Raw genomic sequence first — 21,339 nt, 5'->3', positions numbered from 1 at the left:
GTTTCTTTGCTTTGGAAGAAAGTTTTATTTGCCTGTCTTTTGCCCCTCCCCTTTTTAAACTTGCAGTCTTCATGGAACAGTAAATATTTCTTTAATCTTTTGTCTGCATTCAGTTAGTTTCCATAATTTCTCCAAACAATTTTCTAACTTGACCTAAGGTTTTTTTTTATTAGGCTGCTACCATATTTTTCCTCTGCTAACAAAGGATTTGATTGCTTGCTTTTCAGATGCTGAGTGAGAATCTAAGAGGAGAAATGACTGTTGTACCCACAGGAGCCAAGATCTCTCTGAGAGATAGCAAGTTTATTCAAGTGATTGCCAAATCTCTGAGTATCAGCAGCAAGGAGGTACACACTTAAATATTTAAAATTGAACTCATGTAAAGCTGTAAACTCAGTTAAATGAGACTAGCTTAAAGATGAACTGCAAAGCTGAAAGAAAATGGAACATTGGAGCTTTCATGTTATTTTTCAGTACTGAGTGTCCCAGCTAACCAGTTGGGTTAGGGAGAAAGGACACAATGACAAGCATAACATTAAAATGTTTTTAATTAAAAACATATTATCTTTTTTTTTTCCCTCTTTGTAGCCCCATCTTGAGTTTATTTTTTTGGCTGCCTAGTTGCAATAACAAGCTTCAGACAATTGCTGTAATTCAAGCTATCAATGATATCAAGAAGTGCTTAGTATTTCTGTGGTCCAGTGTATTGACAGTTTGGAGGAATCCAAATAATAATGGGGAAACCAGCTTAATTTTACATGCAGTCATAGAAGGCTGCTACTAGGGAAGCACTATACAAGTGTAACTTGTGATGTTTAGTATTAGTCCCTCACAACTGGCAAATCAGAAAATACAGTATTGGTTGTAAGATATAAGTATTTGCTTTTCTCTTGGCTTGGTTTCAGGGAAGATGGAATTTTTAGTAGCTAATGAATGCTGAATGTATGGTTCTTCTTTAGTAAGTATGAGAAATGGGAGGATATTTAGGGGGCCTGTGGGGCTTGTCAGTGGAAGTTTGGAGGTACAGGTTACACAAATGTCTGAGGAATCACATTAAGACAGTTGAACCAGTCTTGAGGTGGCTAGACTATATGGTCTTTCCCAACTTCTACCAGTGCTGTTTCTATTACTGTACTGATGTGAAACTGTGGCAGTACTGAGATGTTAATAAGTACACAGTTTAAATGGCATAAGTATATATACGTATCAGGTTATTGTAGTTTTGCCAGGGAGGAATATAAATTTTATGATGTGAGACCGACAAAATGTAAAATAAACATAAGACTTCTTTCCTTCCAAGAACTAAATGCTACCATTTTTAAATATCCAAATGACTAATTTGGAAACTTTACATGAAAGCGAGGGTAGTATTTTTATGACTTAGACATCAATCACATTAGAGGCGAGGCTGATATTTAATGTTTAATTTAATTTGTTTCTCAGGAGTTAGAAGCCATAAGAGATGCATTAATTCCACCTTTGGCTTGTGCTGCAGCTAAACTGGGTGACATTGATGCACTAAGAGCCATAGCAGAAATGGTAATGTAAAATTAACAGTTGTACAAAACATTAATTTTTAAATAGAGTTGTAAATGACAGGAGGAAGCTATAATTACTGGTAAGCAACTACCTAAGTCTTAGAATCAGACATTTCACTGTATTATCTTCTACACCTCTTTTCTTTTTTTCTCTCTTTGCTTTGGTCCTGAGACTTCAATAATTGGGCTCGAGTAAGGATAAATATATCTTGAAAATAACAATAAACTAAGACAAGTAAAATTAGCAGACCGTAGGCACAAAGCTGCTGTGTGGTCTACTGCAATAAAGAGCATATCTGAAGGGGCTGTAATGAGAATACGTGGAGGGGGGAACATGGAGAAGGTGGAATGAATAATGCAAATATGTGGAGGGGAGAGCATGCAGAAGGTGGAATAAGTATCTTTATTGGTGCTAAAACAATGCCACAAGATAAATTTTAAGTAAATTTGACAAGCTTACCATTTTGGTGGCAGAATGTAAATGTTTCGTATGCATCGACTGTTGTACCAACAACTTCATGTGTGGCCATTATCTTTGTAGCATGCAAAGTATCTGTCTTTTTGTAGGGTGGAAACCTGAGCTGTGGAGACTATGATGGCCGAACTCCACTTCATATTGCAGCCTCTGAAGGGCATTTACCATTAGTTGAGTATTTGTTGACATCTGGTGCAACTGTTTATGCTAGAGACAGATACGGATCTACCCCGCTGATGAATGCGATCAAGTTCAGGTAACAAAATAATTTATACACTTCTCTATGTAATGTTTATGAGCCTTCTATCATTCTGGATTTAAAGTCCATACTTGCGTTTGGTCTTGTTTTGTCTCAGCAAAAAAGTAAATGACATCAGATAAAGTAACAGAAACCAGCTTCATTTCAAAGAATGTGACTAGTCTAAATTAAGATTGTTTCAAAATAATATGACATGAAAGCCCATGGCAGGGGGGTTGGAACTAGATGATCTTTAAGGTCCCTTCCAACCCAAACCATTCTGTGACACTGTGAAAGCAGACAACTTGGTATGCATGCAGAATTTTAGCATAAGGTAACTTATTGCTACCTTCATGCCAAGACTTTGTCCGTAATTTCAGGGCTCCGCTCTTTGTTATGAAGCTTCCTCATAAAGCACAGCCAAACTGATCACTCCTTTTGACTGTCAGAAGTGAGCGAGCAGGACCAAGGGCTGTTTTCTTTCTGCCCTCCCCTTTCTCATCAAACGCAGACTGTTTCAATTGGCACAAAATATACCGGTAGGTTGGTACGTTTAATCTTTCCCTTCTACCAGTGCTTTCCCGAGTCTCTTGCTCGGTGACTGGTTTTTTGATTTTTCTTTTCCGCCCACTCCTAATTATATGGGATGGCTGCATGGCTCGGCCTGCTCTGTGGATTTCCTCTTCCTGTTCTTCTGGATCTCAGCAGATCTTGAATAGTAGTCATGGGCATGCAATTTACTAGTTTCTTCCATGTTGTATAGTCCTAAGGAATGGCCATAGCACAGACTATAAACGTTATCAGTTATCAAAATTCAATTTTAAAACAATTTATATAGCCTGGGGATTCATAGAGCCATTGGTCTTCTAACATGTTAGAAACTGCATGCTCTAATCTCCTGTTTCTTTGATCCCCTTTCAGTTCCTTATCTCATATTCAGTCTGTATGATGACAGGAGAGAAGGTTTTTTCTGTAAAGGAGCTTGGAGTGATAGGATTTTCATGGTCTTCATGGATGTCTCTCCCCAGATACTCCTACGGCTTTCTAACGCTGACAAGTTTACCTGGTCTGTCAGGCTGGAGTTACCTGCGTGGGAGGTCTGACAGTCCTGGTATTGCATTGGCTGCAGGAATAACTTGAAGGCTTTTTCTGTCTCAAAGACCAGATGTGGAAAACTCAACGTGCTTTCTTAACTTGAGACTTGAAATCCTGTGTGGCCACACTGTGCTATTGCCATACCTAATGCATGGTCCCCTATGGCTTTGTAGTTGTTGCTTTATCTCATGAATATGTAAGTCCTTCAGTGGCAAACCCTTAAACTCAAAGCAAAAACAAGCCCAACAGCAAATCAAACAAATAACCTTGCAGTTGAATAGAGGTGGCTCTGGTCCAATGTGAGAAAATGCTAAAGCATTAGATACCATTAGAAGTTCCTGCAAATCAGGCACCTACTTTTTTTACCGCACCCATCTACTGCCTGAGGAATTTCACATGAGCTTGTTGTTTGGATTCCTTTGCATTGCCACTCCTGTATCAGACTCTTACCATGACTCTTAAACTCTTTAAAACTGCACACCCATTTTGATATAGGGAATTGTAAAAGGAAACTGCACCATAACCATTTTCAGTTTCTCTTTTTGTTTCTACTGTTGGAGTAAGAGGAAGAGTAGACTTAAAACTAATCTTATAAATGTGTTTTTATGATCTGCTGTGTGCTCACACTGCATTTCACACGATAAGCATATAAAGGAGAATGGTAAAGAGCAGACAGCTGTATATGTGCATAATTAGATACCCACTAAAAATATTTCTGCTATAGAAATATTTAAATTCTATTTATTAAATAGTTGCATGCAGAAAGCAAAAAGATTATCCTGATGCAGTGTACAAAGAGGCAGAGAAGGAAGAGGGAAAACTGATCTTTCTGAGCAGTCAATGTTTTAAACTGTTTAATATTGTAACTTTCTCAATTTTACTGAATATTGCATCAGCTTAATCGTGTTTTGTGAGAATTAATATTTGTTTAATTGGCATTTAACTGCAGTAGAGTATCCACTCATCTTAAAAATAGCTTTCTTCCAGTTTTTTATGTCACATTTCTCAGTAGCTTGCCTTTTACCTAAGCATGAAAGCTTATATAATGGTGACTGATGTCTCTTTTCCATCTTATAATTTGTGAGGATGATCAGGAGTTACGTCTCTTCTTAAAAGCTTCTTAACGTAGCACTGTCAGCCAGCTGACTGGCAACTTGAGCTATACCAATGATAATCTCTTAATTTTTGTTAATTTAAGGGACTCTTTCTTTGTTTCTTTAGATGATAGAATGTGGAGTCCACTTCTAAATAAGAAATAAACTACTGCATTTCTGCTTTTTCATTTGTAACTGCTATTTGTGTGTAGTCTCATGCACTCTACGCATGAAGCTAAAACAGACCACTGTTAATATAGGCCAGGTGCTTGACATGTCAAAATTAGTAGCATTCCTTTAATTTCTTACAGTACCCTGAAGGGATAATTCATTTTCAAAACAATAGAATAATATTTTTTTAATAATAGAAACTCTCTAAGCAGGAAAATGTCTTTAAAAAAAACTGTGTATATTTAATGTAGTAACAGTACTTCCACTTACTTGTAGAGCAGTGGTAGAAGGTTGAAAATGGGGAGTTGCTCGTACAGTGCTGTGAGAACATCAGATTAGAAGCAGTAAAATTACCTCCCACGTAAATATGAATTTAAATACTTGATATTTTGCAAGGTTACATTTACATTACTTCAGGAAATCTAAGGCAGAGTGAAAATCTAACCACCACTGACTCCAGAAATGCTCTGAAGCCTGTGCTTGCAGTATTTGAGCATAAAATTCCCACTGATATGATGGAGAAAACCAAACAAGTAAAACTAAGCTGCCATAACCATTCCAGTTGCTAGGGGAGCAAGCATGAAAAAGAATGAAGCCAGTCAAGTTTGGATATACATGACACCTGTGTTTCTTTAAAGAGAGTTGGTGGAAGGTGTGCACCCTAAGGCCCCAATCCTGCGAACTCTTACATGTGTATTAATTTCACATGTGTGATTCATCCCTTTTTAAGTTGATTCACTTCTAATAAGTATCTGCCAAGTGAAGGCCTAAGATGATATGTACTGTACTGCACCTTGACTACTGTAGAATCCAGAACCCTCATGAACCATAAGAGTTCATATGCTTTTAAGTGGAACTCAGACTTCACTCATAACAGTGAATGCTGAAGACCACACTGAATCATTTATTTTGCTATTAATCCATTAAAATATTTGTGTATACTGGGGATTTTATCTCCAGTGTTATCAATAATGGAATCTAGCAGGGAGGAGACACTAGAAACCCTTTTTGTCTGTGTTTTCCTTCAGAGAGCAGATTAATGACAGTGAAAAGGCTAACTTAAATAACATATGCAAAATAGCATTTCTTCTACAGCAGTGTCTGAACAAGAGGCATTACAATTTTGGTAAGAACAGGGAGAGTCAGGAACAGTTCGCAGGTGACAACAGCTCCTTATGGTTTTGCTTATCAGGTGGGGCTAGACTAGACAAGCAGCTGTGCACTTCGAGTTAACATGATGGTGTTGGCCTTCCTTCTGCACCTTGGACTTTCATTGTCCAGCAGTTGCTCTGCTTTTGCTTTTATGCTGTCACCTTAAAATGGGATTTGCATTTGAACTGTTCCCAAGAAGTTCATGGTTCATGACATCAGCTGAACTTCAGGTCAGCTAAACTGTGACCCTTGTAAGGCTTTTGTAAAGCCACAGGAGAGCAGTACTTAAACAACTTCTAAAGACAAATACGTCTTATGTGCCTAAGACATAACAGTATCAGAAAATTCACAGCCAGCCTCTTGAAATAGTAATAATGTTCTTATGGTAGGTACAAGACAGGAGAAGTAGTACTCTGGATAGGACTTAAGTTTCTGCAGAATGTAAATACTGTTTGAGTGCAAGTAGGAACAAGCTGTAGTGTGACTTACCTCCCGCATAGTTTTCATGTTGAGTGATGGGAATGTGTGAGGTGGTCCATTTGCTTTCTTGGATGGATCTGTTGCTTCATAGTCACAGTATGTTGTATATAGGACTATGTTCTTCATAGTCACAGCACTAAATTTAACACTTTTAAGATGTCCAATACTATTTGTCCTTACTCTTCCCCTCTCTTACCCTTCCATTAGCAAGCAGTGTGGTATATACCACTTCCTCTTCTTCCCTCCATACCAAGAAGCATGATTTTGAATGATTCCCAGTCATCAGGACATTGTACTTCTATTTAGAAATGTTTTATTGTAAGCATTTATTGTAAACATTCTTAGGTTCAATGCTTAAATATTTATCTTATTTCAAACCGCTATTTTTCCTCACTTAAATTTGCTGTATTAAATGTGGGGTAAATGCTCCCAAATCTGTCTGTATCAAATTATAGAGTCCCACTCAGAGTTGTAACGTCTATGCGGTGTAGGTGGGGCATGAAATGCTTTCTGGAGGGAATCTCACTACCAGTGAGTAGTAATTAGTTACAACAGAGGGGAAAAAAACCCAGCTCTGTCTCTTCATTGGAATTCAAGGATACGGACTTCATAGGGGAAACACACTGAGGCAAGATAACACACAGCATTGCATGCTTTGCTGCCTTTTATCTTTTCATGCTTTTATCTTTTCATAGCTTTTATTTTAAAAAGCATTAGTTTCATGCTGTGATTTCAAATACAAGGTAGGAAACAAGGAATGGTATAGGGCAGTCATTGGAGAGTAAGCAGACACTTCCCATTTTCAGTTCTGTATCCAGTGTGAGCTTGAGTGAACAGACATATTCTACTTTAATCTATTTTATGTCAAATTTCTCTTCAGCTGACTACTGTTCTGCTTCAGTCTGAACTGAAAATGTCATATATGTAGAATTCATTCTTCATCACAGACTGAAATAGGAAGCTGTGCCATTATTTGCTGGCTCAAGGAGATTCTTGTGGATGACTAGCCATGTCGTAAGGGACCCACCTGAAAAAATATTTCAGATAGCTCAACTAACCTGCAGCATGTGCTGTTCCAGCAACACTTTGCCATGAAATGAAGAAAGATTATTTATTTTTTATGCACATGAAACAAAGTACAATTTAAAATAATCTGTCTGGTAGGTTAAGTAACCTGTGTTTGGAAAAGCAAAATGATTCCTACAGCCTTTGTACAGTTCTTTGTTTAGTTTATAAATTAAGTTCATACATGAAATGTGTAAGTTTACAGAGGATTAATACAGCCCCGTAAGGTAAATTCTCATTCTAGATGGAGTTTCCTAAAAAGAGGTACAGGGATGAGATAAGTGGTTTAGCCAAGTTCTAAAATGGAAAGGTCCATGGCTACCTCCAAAGAAAATGCAAGTGATTTAGCAGAAAGTATATGTAAGCTTACTTTTGTTTTTAATTACTACAGATGAGGTTTTAGGTAATGGGTTGGAAAAACCCACATATTTCATATTACAATGATCATAGAATCATAGAAGGGTTTGGGTTGGAAGGGAGCTTCAAAATCATCTAGTTCCAACCCCCTGCCATGGCCAAGGACACCTACTAGACCAGGTTACTAAAAGCCCTATCCAACCTGGCCTTGAACACTGCCAGGGATGGGGCATCCACAGCTTCTCTGGGTAACCTGTTCCAGTGCCTCAACACCCTATGACATGCCCAACTCTTTGTTTTAAAGTGTTATGGTGTAGTGACTTACTTATAAGAGGAACTGTGAAACTATTCCTGATATACTGGTGTCATCATAGTTTTTTTGGAGGCGAAAAAAAGTGTTTGGATTTGTAAAGTAGATCATTTGTTGAGCAGAGAAGCAGGCTGTCACCTCCTTTTCAAACCTAGTTCTGAACCTTTCACTAGGTCAGTTGTGAAAAACGCGTGTTGTACATTTGTCATCTGTCATGGTATTTCCTATCCACAGTAGTACCTTTAGAGACTGACTTTTTCTGTAGATTTTCTCAATTATCTGACTAAGATACAGGAATTGGCTAGTAGTGCTTAAATATCCATTTGTCCCTTTATCTCAAAGGAAAGGACAAGTTTTTTCCTAAAAAAAAAACAACACCTGATTAGCAACTGTGTTGATGTAAAGATTCATTGCTTAACTGAAACAAATAAATTTTATTCAGAACTGATAAATATGTGCATTGTATTCTGTAAAGTACAGGAATGATGCTATGTAATAAATGTCCTCACTGTTTGCATGTATTTCAATTACTAATATTTCAAGTGTTAAATTAAGCTAGCACTAAGGTAGAGAAAATAAAAATCCTCTGAAGAGGATGCATCCCTTTCATTTTCAGAGCTGAGCTTAGCACTCCATGAGTTTAGTATGTGAATGATTTTTTGACTGGGAGGGCAGCTCTGTTTGCTGCATTTACCTTGGAGAAGATTCATGGGTTCTCTGATAGTGGCAAATATCGTATAAGAAATTTCACTGTTTGTGTATTTGGGTAATGTTGGATTTAGGGGGAAAAAGCTTACTGGTCAAGACACTTTCTCTGTTTATTCCTTTCATAAAGGCACATACAAGTGATTAATTTGTTAAGAGAAACGGGAGCGCACCTTTCAAGCCAGGACTTGGAGAACATTGGAACAATACTCTGCAGGTAAAAGTTATATAAGGTGAGGTGGCCCTAAAACTGGGATGTGATAGAATGGGATAATTTTTCTGAAGAGGCTCTCAGAATGGAGAACAGTATGTAGACATCTTCCAAGAACCAGTTGGGTCCCTGGCACATGATGTGGCTGTTTCTGTGCTAGACTAATAATAAGGAAACAAGTAAAATGATGAAATTAAGAATCAGCTCTGTGTTGGAGCACCAATAACTCAAGAGGGCTCCAAAGTAGGAGGTATTGTGGGGCTACATGAACTTGGAAGCAAATACACCCAGTTGTTTTGCAAGCACTTTCACTGAGGAAGTGTAAAAAGGAAGCTGTGCAAGGTGTGATTTAATAGCATCCCAAATGGAGAATAATGCTGCACATAGTGCAGCATTTTTATTTTCTTAAAATCCACTTTTCAGTAATGTGGGAATGGCTTCTACTCTATCATATAACATTATTCTTAAAATTAACTAAATAACAGAGACAAATATGTTTAATCCCAAAACTTCCCAACAACCTCTCACTGGCTATATATTTAATTTAAAAAGATATAATGCCCTGTTAAAGCTGGCTTTCCATACAGTTGCTTTTACTATATAAGATAATTTAATGATAGGAATATATATTATGAAAATAAATAGATGGTTGATTTTATTTTTTCCGGTACTGGTCCTGAATTACAAATTACTCTGAAAATAGTGTGAAGGTTTCATGTATTTCCTAAAATTACTTACACTTTTTAATTCATTTCTTCTTTTCTTCTTAAAAACAAACAAAAAACCCCCAACCCTGAGTACCAGCATTCATATCAGGACTTGGCATGAAGTTAAAATCTGCATTTCTCAGGGCACTGCAAATGATTGATAGAACAGAACTAAACTCTTGGTTTGTGTAGCTTCCATCTGCCAAGGTAGCTAGAGGAGTGGCTTAGGGAATGACATTCCTCTGCAAATAAACTGGCCCCTTTACTTAGCCGTGGTGCCACATGCACAACCAGTTTAGCTAGCTGACCTGGTAGTAATGTGTCCATAGAAGTCCTTTAAACAAAATGTGGTTCTAATGCAGTTTGCTACAGCATTGTAGGGAATATCATGCACCCTGCATCTGTATTGTGTGGTAGCCTGTTGTTCAAAGCTTCTAAACAGAAGGCAGGAATGCACGTGTACAGAGGCTGAACAAGGACTGTACTCAGGGTGAGAGGGAAGAGGCTCTCCCACCTTGGCACGGGTCAGGAGCCAGTGTCTTGGCTCTCTCCTGGCTGGCAGCTGAAGTAGTGGCTGTGGCCAGAGGCATGCCCACTGACAGATGTCACTGCTTGGCCTACACCAGGAGCACAGCCAGCCTGAGTCAGCGGTCAGGCTTTGAGATGGCACTGAAGTGTCTGTGGATAGCGGCTGCTCCTACAGTTAAAGGGCTTTCCTTCCTCTTCGTGTTTTTGAAGGCCTGGTAATATTTTGCACCAACGTGGACTTTTTCCACAGAGCATTATCCAGATGCTTAGAAGTTATTAAATCTGATGTACTGGTGTTTGTCCTCCTGACAAAATGTCTCAGATGCGTCTTCTGGATTATCCTCAGATGACCTTACTGATACACTCATTTTCCATGCTTATGCACACTTCTCTGTCATACCTCTTACCTCCTCGTTTTAAGCCTTCTCCTTGCAGGCACTTGCACCTTCATGGCAGTCAACATGGTCAAGCTGCTCACAGAACAAGTCCTTTAAGACATCTTCCCTCTGTTGCTACTTACCTATTCTGAAACAAACTGGTTTTCATAAAAGACCATAACCAGTAATTTGTGTGTTCTAATACTGTCTCCTTGGCTTCCTTCTGTTTAGACTTATAGTTTTAGAATAGAATAGTTCAGTTGGAAGATTTTGAAGATTAAATAAATGAGAGGGAAGGGAGTAACAACCAGAATTGAGAGTTGGCCAGTATTAGTGGGAACTCTTGTGTAGGAAATGGAGATGCACACCGGTGCAGCCACGATGATCTACTTATTAAATCTTTCATGGTTTCATTTGCCAGTTTCTTTTTTTAAGGAGAGATACTAGTTTGATTTTTAGAGTCACTTTGTTGGTGTTTGGTATCTGATTCATGACTTTGTTTTGAAATAAAAAAAGAGATCTCAGTGATAGTAATCTGTTAAAATTGTCAGAATCTCTTCTCATATTGCAGTATTCTTGTCATCTGTCTGCAAAACCAAACCATGATGAGATAAATTGGGGCACTCAGACTTACTCTGAAAGCTTATTGAGTTCTGGAGTTGGTAAACAGTTGCTTTGTGTTTGTTTTTAAAGAAAAAAAAGCTTGTATAGAATTGAGATACTCTGTTCAAGTCTGTACTTCACAAAATTAAGTAGGGCATAAAGCCAAACCAGGTTTCTCTTTGATATTCTTAGATTTCATAAAGTGATATACAAGGTTGCAGCCTTTCAAAATCAGCAACTTCTGAGAGGAACAGAGGGCCCGATACGCAGAGTTGACCCTCATCATAGGGAAGTGTGTAGTCTGCCTGGCGCCCGGATCAGGGATATCACCAGGGCACTCCCCAGCCTGGTGCACCCGACAGACTACTACCTGCTGATGGTCTTCCAGACAGGTGAGGGGGAAGCTGCTTCCCGCAGTCTGAGGGGGATGAAGAAACACTACAGGGCCTTGGGGCGGATGGTGAAAGAGTCTGGGGCTCAAGTGATCTTCTCCTCACTCCTTCCATCTTCCACTGATGATGTGGGATGGAATGGGAAGATTCAGTTCATAAACGATTGGCTTCGAGACTGGTGCTACAGGCAGGGCTTTGGATTCTTTGGTAACAGCTGGTTTTATAGGGCACCAGTCTGGACAATGACAAGTGGGCAAGGTTTATCTCACAGAGGCAAAAGGATGCTGGGGCATGAATTAGCAGGGCTCATTTGGAGAGCTTTAAACTAGATTCAAAGGGGGATGGGGTTGTAGCTGGGCTTGCCCCAGTGGGGCAGCACTCCAGAATTGGTGAAGACTGGGAGGCCTCCTATAATCCTAGGGTGAAATCGGTGTGCTCAGCTCGCTCCCTGAAATGCCTGTACACCAATGCGCAACATGGGAAATAAGCAGGAGGAGTTGGAAACCTGTGTTAAGTCAGGAGACTATGATCTGGTGGCAATTACAGAGACGTGGTGGGACAGCTCACATGACTGGAATATAGTCATGGAGGGCTATGTCCCTTTCAGGAAAGACAGGCCAGCCAGGAAGGGTGGTGGGGTTGCTCTTTATGTGCGGGAGCAGCTACAATGCACTGAGTTCTGTTCAGGGACAGATGACGAGCGAGTTGAGAGTCTGTGGGTGAGAAGGGGCAGGCTGGCAGGGGCGATACTGTTGTGGGTGTCTGTTACAGACCACCAGATCAGGGTGAGGAAGTTGATGAGGCCTTCTACAGGCAGCTGAGAGCAGCCTCACAGTCACAGGCTGTGGTCGTCATGGGGGATTTTAACTTCCCTGTTGTTTGCTGGAAGGACCATTCAGCAACCCAGCCACAGTCCAGGAGGTTCCTCCAGTGTATGGATGATAACTTCCTCCTGCAAATGGTGGATGAGCCGACCAGGAGAGGAGCGCTGCTGGATCTCATCCTCACTAACAGGGAGGGTCTGGTTGAAGCAGTAAGGGTTGAGGGCTGCCTTGGTTGCAGCGACCACGAGATAGTGGAATTCAGGATCTTGTGTGGTAGGACCAGTAGAATAGCAAGTAGAATTGCAACCCTGGACTTTAGCAGGGCAAACTTTGGCCTTTTCAAGCAATTGCTAGGGGAAATCCCATGGGCAAGGCTGTTTGAAGGTAAAGGGGCCCAAGATAGTTGGTTGGCATTCAAGGATTGCTTTTTCCGAGCTCAAGATCGGAGCATCCCGACACGTAGGAAGTCAAGGAAGAGGGCCAGGAGACCTGCGTGGCTAAATAGGGAATTGCTGGGTATGCTCAAGTGGAAGAGGAGAGTTTACAGGTCATGGAAGGAGGGGTTGGCCACTTGGGAGGAATATAAGGCTGCTGCTAGAGGATGTAGGAAGGCAGCTAGGATGACTAAGGCCTCCTTAGAATTAAACCTGGCGAGAAGGGTCAAGGACAGCAAAAAGAGCTTTTTCAAATACATGGCAGATAAAACTAACACCAGAGGCAATGTAGGCCCACTGATGAACGGGATGAGTGCCCTGGTGACAGAAGATACAGAGATGGCAGAGTTACTGAATGCCTTCTTTGTCTCTGTCTACTCTGCTGCAGGCAGTCCTGAAGAGCCCTGTACCCCTGAGACCTTAGATGAAGTCAGGTCAACGGAGTGGTTTGCCTTAGTCTATGAGGAATGGGTTAGAGACCAGTTGAGCAATCTGGACATCCATAAATCCATGGGTCCAGATGGGATGCCCCCGCGGGTGCTGAGGGAACTGGCGGAAGTCATTGCTAAACCACTCTCCATCATCTTTGCCAAGTCTTGGGAAACAGGAGAGGTGCCTGAGGACTGGAGGAAAGCAAATGTCACTCCAGTCTTCAAAAAGGGCAAGGAGGAGGACCCGGGTAACTATAGACTGGTCAGCCTCACCTCCATCCCTGGGAAAGTGATGGAACACCTTATCCTTGGTGCCATCTTAAGGCATATCAAGGATAAGAGGGTTATGAGGGGCAGTCAACATGGCTTCACCAAGGGGAAATCATGCTTGACCAATCTCTTAGCCTTTTATGAGGAAATAACACGGTGGATGGATGATGGCAGAGTGGTGGATGTGGTCTACCTTGACTTCAGCAAAGCATTTGACACAGTCTCCCACAGCATCCTCACAGCTAAATTGAGGAAGTGTGGTCTGGATGATCAGGTAGTGAGGTGGACTGCGAACTGGCTGAAGGAGAGAAGCCAGAGAGTTGTAGTCTATGGGGCTGAGTCTAGTTGGAGGCCTGTAACTAGTGGAGTGCCTCAAGGGTCAGTACTGGGACCGGTATTATTTAATATATTCATCAACGATTTAGATGAGGGAATTGAGTGTACTATCAGCAAGTTTGCTGATGACACTAAGCTGGGAGCAGTGACTGACACGCCAGAAGGCTGTGCTGCCATCCAGCGAGACCTGGACAGGCTGGAGAGTTGGGCAGGGAATAACTTGATGAAATATAACAAGGGAAAGTGTAGAGTCCTGCATCTGGGCAGGAACAACCCCAGGTTCCAGTATAGGTTGGGAAACGACCTGTTAGAGAGCAGTGTAGGGGAGAGGGACCTGGGGGTCCTAGTGGACGACAGGATGACCATGAGCCAACACTGTGCCCTTGTGGCCAAGAAGGCCAATGGCATCCTGGGGTGTACTAGAAGGGGGGTGGTTAGTCGGTCGAGAGAGGTCCTCCTTCCCCTCTACTCTGCCCTGGTGAGACCCCATCTGGAATATTGTGTCCAGTTCCTGGCCCCTCAGTTCAAGAAGGACAGGGAGCTGCTGGAGAGAGTCCAGCGCAGGGCAACTAAGATGATTAAGGGAGTGGAGCATCTCCCTTATGAGGAAAGACTGAGGGAGCTGGGTCTCTATAGTTTGGAGGAGACTGAGGGGTGACCTTATTAGTGTATATAAATACATAAAGGGGGAGTGTCACGAGGATGGAGCCAGGCTCTACTCAGTGGCAAACAATGATAGGACAAGGGGTAATGGGTACAAACTGGAGGTCCACTTAAGAGGTTCCACTTAAACTTGAGAAGAAACTTCTTCTCAGTGAGGATGACAGAACACTGGAACAGGCTGCCCAGGGAGGTTGTGGAGTCTCCTTCCCTGGAGACATTCAAAACCCGCCTGGACACATTCCTGTGTAACATTATCTAGGTGTTCCTGCTCCGGCAGGGGGATTGGACTAGATGATCTTTCGAGGTCCCTTCCAATCTCTAGCATACTGTGATACTGTGATACTGTAACTTTCAGAATAAGATGCTTCTTCAATTTAACATAAACTTGGGCAGTTAGGCTGGAGGAGGAAGGATAAATAAGCCTCTGGAGGAATTAGGACCAAGTTCTAATGCCTGCTATCTTTCAAAAAAGTCTGTTTTTCTTAACTGAGACATGGAGATACTAGCTAAGAGCAACAAGCTCAAGTGTGTTCAGGATGGAACAAACCATGCCTTGTGCTGGACTTTTAACTTGCCTTTTTAGGATTTTTATTATAAAAGGGGGGAGGGAATTATTTTCTCTTCTGTCACGGTGATGATACACCCCTCCCCTCTCCAAAGAAAGTATTTCCTAATTGCTGTATATAGACACTGAAAAAGGAGAATCGCTGAAAAATCAGAGCTTTGTGTCCTTGGGAAAGATGAAATCCTAGTACCTGAGGAGGCAGGAGGGGAACCCCAAGGTGTCATTTCACTGTACTCAGTACTGTGCTGAAACTGTGAAGTGGGAACATAATAATTTTTCCTAAATGCAAGAGTATTGATAGGCAGCATCCCTGCTAATTATCTGCTGTGAAAGCTATGAGAGTTCAGTAAAATGTGAGAGGTAGTTCTTTGTCAACAAAGCGGGTTTTAAACATCCTGATAAGTGAATATTGAAGTTATTTTTATTCCATTTCATGTTATAAAAATGATGGACTTGCTGCTTAGAGGATGCACTTGTAGTTGGAATTGCTGGCATAAATATCTGGAAAAAATACATATAGCGTATGTTGAGAAGTCCTGTGTATATAGTTGATGATATGAAGCACACTTAAAATGTGTAAAGGAAATACAGATGTGTATGGCTTGACTACGGAGATCTGAAATTGGAGAAAATCTTTTGTGGTGTTCTTGATTATAATCAATTTAGTGAATGGTAGGAATCTTTTCTTCAGAGTGCTGTCTGAATTTTCTAGCAAGCTACATCGCTTTTTTGTTCTCTGGGTCACAGTCCCCATAGAATACATTTCTCACTTGATCACTAAATGACTGCTGCAAAATTGAAGATAGTTCTGTGTATCTGGATTGCTCTAATGTCACAGGAGAACACTTCACAGTTTTGACCTCTGGCAATGTGGGTTAAATTGCCTTTTGTGAGCGGGAGCTATTAGGCAGTTAATTTTCAGTAAGTGCAGTAGTTGTTTTGTTGCTTACAGTGATCCTGGCTGAACTGTCCGGCTGTGTAGGTTGGTAATATTTCTAAATGTGCTGGTCTTCGCCCAGTGGTTTCTGCTTTGACCTGGCTAAACAATGAGTTTCTCTTTGGCACACAGTGCTTTCCTGTCCAGTGCTGGAGATGGTTGTAATTGTCATGTGGTAGGTAGGCTTTTTGTTTGTTTGTACCTTAATTCTGGGACCTTCCAGTGTTAACATCAAGAGACTCATCATTATATTTAAAGATAATTCTTGTGCTCCAGAAGTGGCTGCTAAGCAATTTCTTTGCTTTACTAATGCTTGCACTTTTTAGTAATGGTTATTTTTTCCTGCAGCTTCTTTAAGGACTTCCCACTGAGCTTTCTGTTAGACTTCCTTTGCCTGCTTCTGTTTCCTTATTCTTTATAGGGGCCTTTTTTTGTGATGGCAATTTTCGTTAAGGATTTATTGATCCTTTTCTTCATGATGTCAGACTGAAGCACTGTTAAATCTTCTAGCACCCCACTGCCACTTCCCTGTTCCCCAGAGACCGCCAGCTGTAGGTCTGCCCTTCCTCAGGGTTGGGGGGATTGCATGGAGGAACACAGAGACTGTTTGCTTTCCCCTTCCATGCCCAGCCTCTGGGACTGCTGCAAAGAAAAGCTTCTGACTTCCTCTTCAGACTGCTGCAATTAGAGGCTTGCACTCACCTGAAAACATTTTTTCAGGTACTTAAGAGATTTAATCAACAACAGAAGTGATTTCAGCCTAGCAGAGAAGTGAATGTTGCAGCCCTGCTTTCACGGTTTCCTTCAAAAGCTTAGCTGACTGTCTGCCCCTTGCAGCTTCCAGTCTTCTCCACTCTCTACCAGGTCTGCCTGGCTTGGTTGTCATACCCAGGAGTTTGTCACCATCCTCCATCCCTTCTGCCAGCAGTATGCCTTCCCCCCAGAGTGAGCACTGTTTAAGGCAGCAAACTCTGAACTTTGTAAGGTTTGGGGAGTGATCCCCCTCTCTTAATGAGATTCAACCTCACTTGATTATGGTTCTGCTGACACAATCTGCAAGCGTAAAGCAAGTTCAGGTCTGCAGCCTGACAGATGTTGGTGTCTTGAGAAAACTGAATGTACTCCTCCCTGTCTTGCTGTCGGTTCAGCCTGTCTACGGGCTTGGTACAGACCATCATGCCTTTGCATATGCACAGGCTGTTAGCAGTTCTTTTACCAAATAAAAGTTCAAAATGAACCTTAAATATTATGGATAAGACTACCAGATGTGTGAAGAAACAATCTGGTGTACATTATGTGATTAATTTTGATCTTTTACATTACTTGTTACACATGGCAGATAGAGGTCATCTTTAAAACGCTATTTTTTTTTTTTTGCTTGCTGCTTATTTAAATGTTACAAATTATCCTGTAAATCTCAAAAAATGTTACTGTGTTACTGTCCGAATGAGATCACATAAATGTGCTGTCCTAACTTCTGATAGCAAACATAATTAGGCAAGCTTGTGAAGGGGGTTTCTGGTGGTTTTATATAAGGCATGCTAATTGCTAGCACATCTGCTTGTGCTCTCACTTAGCTGCATCTTGATTTACCCACTGCCCTCCCCCCAACTCATTTCATGAGATAAATATTGTGTTGTGAAATATGAAACTACATGACTTTTTTTTCCCCTTTGGTCATAGTCACACCCACTATGTGAAACCAGCCTGTTGTAAGTACTTATAGCACAGCCCTATTAATTTAAGGAACTGATTCATCATGCTGTGTTGCTTGCTCAGCTATTCAAAGCTGTTGTAATAGTGTTCCTTTGCTTACCTCTCTACCTTGGCAGCCATGTTGAGCCTGTTCTGGGTCATCTTTTGCCCGCTGAGCTAAGTGACAGGATGCAGGAGCACTTCGAAATACTTAGAACCGGTATTAATTATTCTTTTTCCAGCCTTACAGCTAAAGGCGATGTGGATGGGCTGTATGCATGGTACCTAGCTGGTGCAGACCTGAAGCAAACTGGTTATGATGGCAGGAATCCCCTACAAGTAGTAAGTGTGCATACGTCTGTACCTCTGTATGGTGTGCTAGCTATGTGAGTAATAATGCACTCTGTCGGGTAATAGTAGCTTGGGAAAAGTAAATACTGCTTTGTGGAGTATAGAGCAGATTAGAGTTTGTTACAAACTCAAATCTGATGCTGTTCTGAAGTAATAAATTGTTGGAGCCATAATTTTCTCATCTATGTCAGAGGAATTAAAATTTAAATTTGATTTTAATTAATTTGTGGTAACATATTCTTACTTCCCACAGGTAAGTATTTGCATGTCCTGGTGCACAGGATGGCAGGATTTATTCATGTTTCTACTTACAGGCAGAGTCTACAGGGCATAAGGAGGTTCTTGACTTCTTAAGACAAAAACAGTAAAGAAGGTAAGATCTTGTTTTCAAATGCACAGATCAGCATATACATGTATGAAGTGGGATTTTGTATTTAAGCCCTAGTTCACCCTGGGGCATCTGGTTCAGCTGCTGTTCCTGCCTTAGTTTCTGATACATCTCTGATTACTTTAATCTGTCTTTGTAGAGTTGGGCTAATGTTTATTCTTTTTTCTGCCTAAGCCTGGAAGTGCTCTTTTGTGGTGCATTCCACAAAACTTGGTTCGGAATGTAAAAGCTACCAAAATAAAACTACTAAGGGCAGCAGTCTTGTTCCACTGGCCTGTTGACTTGCCTGCATTAGAGAGGAAGTGCCTTTTACTGGACAGTTTGCCACGCCTGGTTTTCAGGGTGCTGTGCCCCCAGCACAGGAGCAGCCCCTTCTCCGGTAGACCTGTGATCATGAGATTTGGTGATCATGGCCATTTGGCTGCACAGCTTCCCGCTCAGGAATTGCGACTCTGGTATCTACAGCATTTCCACTAGTGCTCTCCTTCTAGCTCCTAATTTAGTGCCATACACCAGCCCATCTTCTAGCTTGATGTCACAGAATCATAGAATCGTTAGGGTTGGAAAGGACCTTAAGATCATCTAGTTCCAACCCCCCTGCCCTGGGCAGGGACACCTCACACTAAACCATATCACCCAAGGCCTCGTCCAACCTGGTCTTGAACACTGCCAAGGATGGAGCATTCACAACCTCCCTGGGCAACCCATTCCAGTGCCTCACCACCCTAACAGGAAAGAACATCTTCCTTATATTCAATCTAAACTTCCCCTGTTTAAGTTACCCCTTGTCCTATCACTACAGTCCCTAATGAAGAGTCCCTCCTCAGCATCCCTATATATCATGTCGTCAACCATCATGAGAAATGTGGGGCAGATTCTTAACAGACAGAAGGTAGTTGTGCTACATGCATAGACTGCTGAAGTCTCTCTTTCAGTGGAGAGCTCTGCCGCCTCCTCCACTCCTGGCACAGAACAGGGCAGTGCTATGCCCTCTCTCTTACCCAGACCCTAGGTGTAGCTGCCTGGTTGTCTCTGACACAGACTTGCAGCATGACTCTTTTGTGCAGCTAACGTACAAGGTGTGCTTCCCTAGCTGTGTGCATGGGAGGTGGGTGTGAGCCTCGTGTTCAAAGCATCAGAGCTGACAAGTCTCTCTATAGGAAACTTGTCCGGGCATTTGACCTTCTCCAGTGCTGTGCTGTGCTGTTCTGTTACCGGAGACATGTAAAACACTTGCCTTTCGTTTCTCAGAACTCCTTTCTGATGCAATGCATTGTTGATTTAGGTATTTTTTCCCCAAATATTGGCAAGTCTAATCCCAATTTAAATACTGGGAGGAGATGATCTCCTTTAGTTAATAAAACTAACATTAAAATTAGTTAAGGTTTTTGCTGCATTCATATCTACCTTGCCACATGTCAAATGTGAATGTTAAACCCTCGACTTCTTCATGGATCATCTTTTAATTCTTGTGGACTGAGCCACCAGTAGTTTAGGGAGTCTGAAGGAAGTCTTCAGTACTGTGTGAGAACTTGCTTGGCAAGCTACATGGTAATCTCTTCTTGGGAAGGTTTTGGATACTGCCTAGTTCTAAACATCCATTTTCTCTTTCTCCAGAGGCTTTAGAAGATGGTCACCCTCTTCAGAAATACCAGCTTTGGACATTAATGCTGTTAAATGGTTATGGGAGGAAAACAGGAAAGGAACAGTGGAAGCTGTGCTTCAAGCACACAGGAAAACTATAGAGCTTAGAAATAGCCTTTATTTAGGGTCACATTAAGTTCTTACTGATTTTCTAAAAATTATTTGCTGCTTTATCTTTTAATCACTTTTCCTGAAAAGAAATGTTTTTAAAACAAGTGAGCCTGGGTATTGCGTTTATGTACAAGTTCTGGTTTTAAAGAGGCCTTTTGAATCTTCTTATGTTAAATCAGTGAGGACAGTATTGCATGCTCAGCAAACAGAAATGCTGTGGTAAACACATACAAATTAAAAACAGTGGATCGTGCATTTCTGGATTTCAGCTAATAAAATCTCTGAGGAACAATGTTGGTTTCACTTTGTTTTTTGCAATGGCTTGTATCACTTCAGTTGCAATTACAGCAATTGTGAGTGTCAGTGCAAACAATTGAATCAGTCATGGGCATCTGCCTGCAGTTGTGTACTAATCTTCACCAATGTGTCACTATAAAACCTCACTTAAAATGAGTAGGAGGCAGATGCCATAAAGCATGTTTGTGGGACCATCTAAGTGAATTGATTGTTTTGTTTCTAATAGCATCTTTCCCACATCCTGACTGGAATATAATCAAGATTGCTACATGCTGGACACATAATTCTTTGGACTGTAAATGTGATCTCAGTATTAACAGACCCCAAATTTAAAGTCCTAACACTTTCAGACCAAAGGAAAAAAACAATACATGTCTTTACAGCTGAGTCCACCCTACAATATGTAAACATAGAGAATACTTCAGGCAAATGCATATATTGGAGATGGCAACTTTTTCGTTTCACATACAGCTGCTACAATAATCTATGTGGATTTTCTATCTGCTTCATCTGAAGGGAATCTTTGAAGTGCAGATAGTTTTTTCTTTTTCCTCTTTATACTCTTCAAGCTTCCCACAGCTATTCTTGTCATGGAGAAAAGCTGCATGGAGTACTTGCTGAGCCTGCCAGTATTAAAAGATTGCCAGGGTATGTTGCATTTTAGATCCCCAAAAAACAAGGTACTATGCTTGTAGTCTGAGGAGACACTGTATATGCTCTATTTAAACACAAAACAATACTATAAAACTGCCTGATATTTTTTGATGTGAAGAGTAGTGTAACTCTTCACTACGGGCACAAAAATTACTATACTGTCTCATTTTTAAATAATTGATGTTACATAGCAATAAACATGCTTTAGATAGAATAAAATGAATACGGTATTAAGTAAATG

At 41.1% G+C, this 21,339-nt stretch overlaps 1 protein-coding gene across 3 annotated transcripts in view; it reads left to right on the top strand.

Annotated features, from left to right (window-relative positions):
• ASPG (asparaginase) overlaps positions 1-21,127 on the top strand; it is a 50,199-nt gene extending 29,072 nt beyond the window's left edge. Inside the window, exons 10-16 of one of the 3 annotated variants that reach the window (XM_057424995.1) lie at positions 228-347; positions 1,444-1,539; positions 2,106-2,269; positions 8,811-8,897; positions 17,896-17,995; positions 18,319-18,377; positions 20,010-21,124. In XM_057424995.1, the coding sequence (XP_057280978.1) occupies positions 228-347; positions 1,444-1,539; positions 2,106-2,269; positions 8,811-8,897; positions 17,896-17,995; positions 18,319-18,372 (621 nt within the window). In that variant the 3' untranslated portion in view covers positions 18,373-18,377; positions 20,010-21,124. Of the gene's footprint in view, positions 1-227; positions 348-1,443; positions 1,540-2,105; positions 2,270-2,631; positions 3,892-8,810; positions 8,898-17,895; positions 17,996-18,318; positions 18,378-20,009 lie in introns of those variants that run through there. The other 2 variants (XM_057424997.1, XM_057424998.1) reach the window with 2 other exon arrangements.
• The last annotated feature ends 212 nt before the right edge of the window (positions 21,128-21,339 follow it).

This window comes from Pezoporus wallicus, unplaced genomic scaffold, assembly GCF_028554395.1.
Source record: "Pezoporus wallicus isolate ANWC-B61680 ecotype Strahan unplaced genomic scaffold, APGP_CSIRO_Pwel_v1 contig_7910, whole genome shotgun sequence".
NCBI lineage: Eukaryota > Metazoa > Chordata > Aves > Psittaciformes > Psittacidae > Pezoporus > Pezoporus wallicus.
This window is presented reverse-complemented; position numbering and strand designations above follow the sequence as displayed.